Below are 8,396 nucleotides of genomic sequence, written 5' to 3'. Positions count from 1 at the left end.
ATCAACATTAAACTTAGAAAATGTTATGAAGACATTGGACTATAGCCTATATTGTGTAGATTAAGATACAAATCTGTTTTTTGGTAAAACTGCACCGAAAAGGACTCCTATCTTTCTGTGCAGGACCACAAAAACTACAGATTGAAATTTAAAACGACACTGATAAAGAAATAATTTGCTGAATATATGATTTTTACAGCACAATGTGTTTATATTCAGAAATTTCTAATACAAAAACTATGCTTTCATAATTGAAAGCGTAATACTTCATTAACAGGTTCAAATGCTGTGGAACTTTTGTTATTGCTCTAAGCTTACTAAAGTAAACACGATTAAAGAGATGATAGCTGCAAAAAGCGACAGTAGGGAGATGTGAAAAATGTGGTAAATTAGCGCCACCCAGTGGAATTCTGTAGTAATTACCAGAAACTTCCGGAAGCCTCTGGAGCGCCTCCTGCTAGAATATAAAGCTGGGACAGCCCCACTGACTGACAGAAAGATACACAAGAAACACAGGAGTGAAGAGACGCCTGAACAACAAGAAACTCAAGACTAAACAGAAGAAAGATGCTGTGCTCTCATGGATTCCCGTCTGCCATCCGTCCATTCATGGACTTCTCCTGCCTGTACGCAGTCTGTGGCCGAGGTCAGACCTCTGCTCTACCAGCAGCATGTCATGCAGAGAGACCTACAGGAGCTGCGCAGCAGTCTGCAGCTGATGGACAAACTTCAACGCCAGATCCTGGAGGACACAGAGCCTTTCAGGAGCAGCGTGGCTCTGCAGCCCGTCTCTTACCAGCTGGACAAAGAGGGAGAGCACTTTGGCCTAACGCTGGACACTCAGGGCTTTTCTCCAGAAGATCTGTCAGTCCGGCAGGTGGGCAGGAAGCTGAGAGTCAGCGGGAAGACGGAGAAGAAACAAGAGGACGGGAAAGGCTCCTACTCTTACAGCCTGCAGGAGTTCAGACAGGAGTTTGATCTGCCTGAAGGGGTGAACCATGAAGATGTCCGCTGCCACCTTTCTCCAGATGGAAAGCTCCACATCCAGGCAGCCAGAGTTCCTTGTATCGAGGGGACGGAGAGAGAGCTGACTATCAAGAGGAGCTCAGAGGAGGAACCACAGCAGAGTGTGTGTTCACAGGCAGAAGACAGCAGAGCAGAGACTCAGAACAGATCCTAGAACAAACCTGAAAACATGGACGCACATACATGTTGCTGTACCAATGGGAAGATTTTACATTACTTTGATAATAGTCTTGTGTGGATTAATGTTGTTTTTGTACATTACTGTATTTGTAAACAGAGAGTTTTGGAAAATTAAAGAATAATAGACAGTTAGTGGTTCTGTTGGTGCACTTTGTCTTAGTATACTGTAACAGAAATAACATTCGATCATTTAGAAAATATATGCATTAATAAATAAAATGTTTTCTAAGTGTTTGGTGAAACACTTTTGCATTTTATTGTTGTTTATTTAGTACTTTGTGTAAATTTTTCATCGACACACTGGGAATATTAATATTATTTTTTTGCTAATTAAAATCTGCATCTCAGCAATAAAATAGCAGAACAAATTACATATAAAGTGAACATAGACTGAAATAAAAAATTGTCTTTTAAGCTTAATTGATTGAAATGAACAACAGCTGTAGAATAATTACATCTGAAATGTTAAAATGTACACTTGAAATTCTTGCAAAATTATATTAACTGGTTAAAGTAAAAACAATAATAATTAAATAAAAACAAAAAGACAAGTACTTCTCAAACAACAAAATCTTATTTCTTGCTATGTTAAAGAACATTAATAAACTCCAGGCATCCTGTCATGCAATATTTTTTTGAGAAATATTTGTTATAAATTATTTAATAAGCTCATTGTGTATATTTGTTATAAATCTGTAAAAGATTTATTAAAAATGTAAAAGAAATATATTAAACTAATTAGTTATGATGACTAGTACAATATTTTCACTGAAAGATGCTAGTTATTATGTTATTAATGTGATTTTAAGCATGGAAGATGTTCTTGTTTTGTTTTGTTCATATTTAATTAACATATTTTTACACTTTCATGTAATTTCATAGATCATGTTTGTTTCAGTTATATTCAAAATTCTGATGACAATATTTGTTTATTCCTCATTTTAAATTTAGAAAGTTGTGGTATTGTACTGGTGGTGTTCATCTTTAAAAAAACAAAATTTTAAAAATGTAAAACGTGGATTTCTTTTTAACTTAAAGTTCTCAGATTGTAAATGGAAATATGCACACTCATTTGTCATCAAATTTCAAATTTTATTTTCAAGTCTATGCAACATCGAATACATGCTTTAATTTATTGATACTAATATTTCAAACATGTTTCATGTTATTTTCAAATGTGTTCTTATGTATTCTCATAAAGGCTAAATATTGTAAACAATATTTAGGCAGATCAAACTCCTGTCTGAATCAAAAAATTTTTACATTTTTTTTATTTTACAAATGTTTCTTTGTACAAAACCAATAACCTAAAAACTGACCATTAATCCACACAAGACTATCACCAAAGAAATGTAAAATCTTCCCATTGGTACAGCAACATGTATGTGCGTCCATGTTTTCAGGTTTGTTCTAGGATCTGTTCTGAGTCTCTGCTCTGCTGTCTTCTGCCTGTGAACACACACTCTGCTGTGGTTCCTCCTCTGAGCTCCTCTTGATAGTCAGCTCTCTCTCCGTCCCCTCGATACAAGGAACTTTGGCTGCCTGGATGTGGAGCTTTCCATCTGGAGAAAGGTGGCAGCGGACGTCTTCATGGTTCACCCCTTCAGGCAGATCAAACTCCTGTCTGAACTCCTGCAGGCTGTAAGAGTAGGAGCCTTTCCCGTCCTCTTGTTTCTTCTCCGTCTTCCCGCTGACTCTCAGCTTCCTGCCCACCTGCCGGACTGACAGATCTTCTGGAGAAAAGCCCTGAGTGTCCAGCGTTAGGCCAAAGTGCTCTCCCTCTTTGTCCAGCTGATAAGAGACGGGCTGCAGAGCCACGCTGCTCCTGAAAGGCTCTGTGTCCTCCAGGATCTGGCGTTGAAGTTTGTCCATCAGCTGCAGACTGCTGCGCAGCTCCTGTAGGTCTCTCTGCATGACATGCTGTTGGTAGAGCAGAGGTCTGACCTCTGGCCACAGACTGCGTACAGGCCAGGAGAAGTCCATGAATGGACGGATGGCAGACGGGAATCCATGAGAGCACAGCATCTTTCTTCTGTTTAGTCTTGAGTCTTCTTGTTGTTCAGGCGTCTCTTCACTCCTGTGTTTCTTGTGTATCTTTCTGTCAGTCAGTGGGGCTGTCCCAGCTTTATATTCTAGCCGGAGGCGCTCCAGAGGCTTCCGGACGTTTCTGGTAATTACTACAGAATTCCACTGGGTGGAGCTCTTTCACATAATCTATCTTGTCTGTGACATTTCTGATCACAACAATAATTTGTTTCGAATTTATATGTTTTGTTTATCTCTTCTTAAAATATATCACTATTAATATGAACTACTTCTTTAGTTTATTCTGTAATATATGTTTTTGCTAATTTTTTTCAACAATTGTAAAACATAATGTTAATTGCATCAATTATATTCTTAACTGGAGGCACTTCCAGATTCCCCAGGAATTTTCTCGTAATTACCACAGAGCTAAACTTAGTGAAGCAGTTTCACATGAGGTAATTTTTCTTTTACCTTTTGTGTTTCTTGATATAATCTCTTTGCGTATGATAGTTTTAGTATGATGGGCACATCAGACTTTTTTCATGATCATTAACTATTTTATGTGCCAAGTTGTGCTTATTTTGAAAATCTATATTTTATTAAAAATTGTTATTCTTTTATACAATCTTTTTTGAAGTCAAAAGTCAATTTTGCACAACTGTTAATGTTTGATGGTAGTCATTTAATTAAATAAATACAACTTATTAAACGTTAGATGTCTTTCTATTTTTCTATTTGCTGATACAATTTCATGATCATTAATCTCCTTCATTTCAATCTAGTTAAATATAATCATTTCAAAATATATGGATTCATTGTTTGTGTTTCAGTTGTCAGTTATAGCCAAAAACCTAAATTTACCAATGATTAACCAACATCAAGCCTAACATTCCTTCCCATAACTTTTTATTTACTTGTTTATGTTTTTCAATATTAAGTTGAAGGACCTCTTACAGTGCAGGTAAATGCAAATAATGTAGCTTTGACCTATGACAATCATGTAGTTTCATTGTCATTATTTCCTTTATATGCCTCAGATTTTCCATGAACATATATGGAACACTCCAGCTGCTTTACATTTTTATTTACATAACATTGCTCCGAGGCTGACCGGACCTTTGTTGCCTTGCAGTAACAAATGTCCTGAGTGTTTATTTCACAATGGTATATGCCTGAATGTACTCCGTATGTGTAAGAATTTGAGTTTTTCTGTGTGTTTATTTGGATTTGTGTTCTGTTGACTCTTTGTGTTGTCCCTTCTACCCTTTGGTTACTTACACCTGTTGCTTGTTTCCCCTGATTATTTCCCTGTGTATTTAATCCCACCTGTGGTCCTTGTTCCTCGTCTTGTTTAGCCTGTTGTCTGCTGTCGAGTCTGTTGTTTTGGTTCAGTGGTTTTCCAGCTGCTGCCAGCTCTGAGCTTTGTTGAGACGGTTCATCTGTCCTGCCTGGATTGCTGAATCTTTGGATTGCTTTACCATTAAAGACATCTTTTATTCTCTCCAGCCTGGGTCATCAGGGTCCACCTCACCACCTCAATCAGAAATCATGACACTATTCATGCTTGGATATTCCAAGTACATGACTGGATCTATGATTGGTCTTTTTTTTTTTCTTGAGACTTTTGTATTTCTGTATTGTCACCATTATAAAAGGACGGAATTCAAACTGTAACATCCTCTTTCTTCGATAGGTGGTGCTGATACTGTAGAAAGTGAAACTGATATCATCATTGCTGTGTTTTCAAGATTTTTTTATTTTTTATTTAAATTTTTAGTTTTTGCCAGACTTGCCAGAGCATAATTCAAACTCCATATTAGATTTAAACAACCTCTGAACAGCAGCTAGGTTTTCAGCTGCAAAAAACAAAATGCATTTCAGATGATACAAATAATTAAGACTGCCCTGAACGTGTTCAAAGCTTCTTGCTTCTGAATGTTTTCTCGGAAGTGGTTATCAGCTTAGTAATCGTTCTCCTGTGGTCATCAGATGGACTTATGTCTTGTGAGTGCATTACTCCAAACCCACTGTCTGCATATTAGTGCATCGATCAATAGCTATGGCTAGACAACTATGTCTAGCCATAGTATCATGGATAGAAGATGAGAGAATAGTGCAGATATGCACCATCTTAAAATCACAATATAAGAAATGATTTATTGAAAATATTTAGTGTCCCAAGATAAAATCAAACCATTCCATTGCAACATATGCATACAACGCCCAATTTCTCCTTTGTTTTTCTTTCCCCCATTATCACCTACTTCTCTATCCACTGTCTGCACTGACAGAATCAAATCTTGTTACCGTTCTCCTGAGAAAACTTCAACCTCAACTTGGGGTCTTTTTGTAAATCATCTTTACACACTGAATTGAAATAGCCCACATCATGGTACTGCCTCCACCTGGTTAAGAGATTTGAAAGCTTTGAAAGCTCCTCCAAACCTTCTTCTTGTCATTATCATTCAAAACAAAAAAAACAAAATGAAAATCAGTCAGGTTGCCTTCAGCAACCTCTTAGTCTATGGTGAGACAGCCTTGAGACTTAATCGTACCTGGTTGTCCTTGAACAAACTATCTCTTCCTCTACGCTTATGTTAACCATTTAAAGGTTTCCAATGTATTTGAAACATGGACACATATGGATGTTCAATAACACAAGGATTCATAAGATTGAACCTCCTAAAGGCCCCATGTCAGATGAAGCTTTGTGGACTATGCACCAGATCAAACTCACAAATCTATAACCTCTTCTAATTCTGACAACAATGGGTGTATCATGGTTTGATGACATCATGTGTATTGTTTCTTTACAACTCACTGAGAAAACATTCACATTGAAGATTAAAAATAATACTAAATTAAAATTTGTGAATTCAATTCTTGTATTTTGAATCTTATTAAACTTATAAAGCATGTTGACAGTGCACAATGATTCTGATGCATCCTCAGCGGCTCAAAATTAACAGGACAGCACACAAACTTTCCATTAGCAATGCATATTTAAACAATTTTATTTGCACATAAAGCATACTTCAGTCTATCCATTTATAAATCTTTATCTTTCTAAAATTGTGGAGAAATGTTTTTAGATAAAATAGGGTACATTTGTACACGCAATGACAAAACAAGAGTTTGAGGTGTGTTATTGCTCTGTAAAATTCCTGTAATAAAGTACCTTCTGAGGTAGATCAATCTCCTCCTGGGAGTTGCGTAATTCTCCACAGGAAATGTTGATTAAAGGTGACCTTACCATTCACTGCCTCCTGGTCACAGTGTGTAATTTTTTTCAAATTAGTGTAGTGGCCGCAGTCGTCTGGTACGTACTAAATCTTATTTGCTTAGCAAATAAGACTCAGCATTGAGCAGGCAGGTTCTGGAGCTGTTTCCAGAGGGTCAGCATTTCCTTTGGATTCCGTCTGTGAACGAGTAGAACAGATTTGTACGCACAAGGATTGTTTCTGTCTGTAGCGGGGAGATCAAATGTTAAGAAACCTGGGTGGTGGATTGGAGAAAGCCCAAGTCTGTTTAGGCACATCCCAAGGTAGACATCATCAATAGGGAAAAGGCGAACCCTTTCAGACACCTCCTGTAAACGCAAGGCAAGTGAGCCTGAATAAACCACCCCTCCTCCACCAGCATATGGTGGGTACGCACCTTTGTAAAAACTTTCCGGTATGTAGTATTTCATAGATGGCTCACGGTTCGGCATTGCGTTGCTGATCACATCGCCGACAAACAAAGTTAAGTCTGTTTTATTAGTATAGATACTCCAAAGCTTGTGTTCCTCCATTTTTTTATGCAGATAACTCAGAAGAGCATCTGTCCGAACAAAAACATCATCATCCCCTTTGAAGACAAAAGCAGCGGTAGGACAGTACTGCTTGAACCATCTCCACAGCAGCAAGTCCTTCAAGGTCAAATTGAAGAACGCATCCTTGAAATCCCACTGCAGAATATCTCCATACTTTTTGTTCTCAAGTTCCAGAAGGTTCTTCAGGTCTGGGTAAGGACCTGTACTCGAGTCTTGCCTTCCAAGCAGGAAAACCGTGCGCACTAATCCGCCTTTTGTATTGAACTCCCCCCTTACCAGACCACTGTGTCCCCATGTTTCACGTATAGCCTGTCGATTTTCAAAGTTTCCCACTTGTGATTTGATAGCAATGAGGAGGATTGGAGATCCCACCCCAGTGGTATCATTGTTCCTCTGACACATATGAGGCTGGTTGATAAGAAGAGGGTAATTCCTGCAGTGCATAGACTTGATAAATGCTCTAATTTGCTCTGGCATGTTGTTGAAGTCATTCACGCGAGGAACTGAACACTTCTGTGACATACAGTCTGATAGACAATTATCCTCATTTTCAGTGAAAGGCCGACCTTTTGGGCTTCTCTGCATCCTCGTTAGGTTTCCTCTTAATATTGGATTGTGCTGACGGTCCCAGCTGTGCTGCAACTGGTTCCACAGTGCACTGTCCTCCAGGCGAAGGTTCCAGAAAGGACCAAGTGGGTGTGAGGCCAGGGTGGAAGAATTGGCTGAAATCCCTGAAGCAACGTAGTGAATGATTACTTTTGGAGGAGCGTAAGAAATGGTGACAAATATGGTCACCATGATGTAAATCACAAGGTGTCCAGTCATCATACATGGCAGCAAGCACATGCATAGTAGTCTCCCATTGCATTTGCAGCATTTTCCCATCGTTGCAAGTCAAAAACCTGCAAAAAAGCATAGTTTTATATAAATATGTAAATAATCAAAACAGATAACATTATATCTGCGCTCTCTAGACAGGAAACACAACAGTGGAATAGATCAGATTTTGCAAATCCCCTTGAATGCTCTGGAGTTTCTGTTCCCTCGGTGACCGTCCAGTGGGGGTTATTATCTGTTCTTGTTGACACTCTGAGCCTCATTCAGTACAGCGGATTACCTGAGCCCCTGAAGAAAATATTATATAAAAGGCAACCCCTTTGTCTTTCATTTGACATAAATAATCCTCACTACACTTGCCTTATCAAGTATTGTCCCTATTCTCATACATATTACTTACCACTGGTTTAAATCTCACTGGTTCAGCAGGAAAAGAAAGAAAAAAAGAAGCCAGGTCTCCTCTCTTCTGCTGTCTGTGGTTATGAGTCGATCATTTCAGGGTCCACCTGTT

General features: G+C 38.4%; 2 protein-coding genes and 1 pseudogene across 2 annotated transcripts; 1 reads left to right on the top strand and 2 right to left on the bottom strand.

Annotated features, from left to right (window-relative positions):
* Nucleotides 1-567: 567 nt before the first annotated feature.
* Nucleotides 568-1,399, top strand: LOC129366527 (heat shock protein 30-like; annotated as a pseudogene).
* Nucleotides 1,400-2,398: 999 nt separating this feature from the next.
* LOC129366739 (heat shock protein 30-like) lies at nucleotides 2,399-3,311 on the bottom strand. Its single transcript, XM_055040746.1, has one exon. The coding sequence runs from the start codon at nucleotides 3,229-3,231 to the stop codon at nucleotides 2,617-2,619; it is 615 nt and encodes a 204-aa protein (XP_054896721.1). The 5' UTR covers nucleotides 3,232-3,311; the 3' UTR covers nucleotides 2,399-2,616.
* A 3,278-nt stretch (nucleotides 3,312-6,589) lies between these two features.
* si:dkey-175m17.6 (N-acetyllactosaminide beta-1,3-N-acetylglucosaminyltransferase 2) lies at nucleotides 6,590-8,396 on the bottom strand. The gene is made up of 2 exons (XM_055040745.1): nucleotides 8,286-8,396; nucleotides 6,590-7,950 (listed from the first exon to the last, which is right to left on the bottom strand). Exon 2 carries the CDS (start codon nucleotides 7,931-7,933, stop codon nucleotides 6,590-6,592), a length of 1,344 nt encoding a protein of 447 aa, XP_054896720.1. The 5' UTR covers nucleotides 7,934-7,950; nucleotides 8,286-8,396.

The sequence above is a fragment of the Poeciliopsis prolifica genome, unplaced genomic scaffold (genome assembly GCF_027474105.1).
Source record: "Poeciliopsis prolifica strain line A6 unplaced genomic scaffold, Auburn_PproV2 SCAFFOLD015, whole genome shotgun sequence".
In the NCBI taxonomy this organism is placed as follows: domain Eukaryota; kingdom Metazoa; phylum Chordata; class Actinopteri; order Cyprinodontiformes; family Poeciliidae; genus Poeciliopsis; species Poeciliopsis prolifica.
Note: the sequence above shows the minus strand (reverse complement) of the source record. Positions and strands in the feature narration are given on the sequence as shown.

Coding starts and splice junctions, on each gene's coding strand:
- LOC129366739 (XM_055040746.1), bottom strand. CDS start 3,231: ATGCTGTGCTCTCATGGATTCCCGTCTGCCATCCGTCCATTCATGGAC.
- si:dkey-175m17.6 (XM_055040745.1), bottom strand. CDS start 7,933: ATGGGAAAATGCTGCAAATGCAATGGGAGACTACTATGCATGTGCTTG.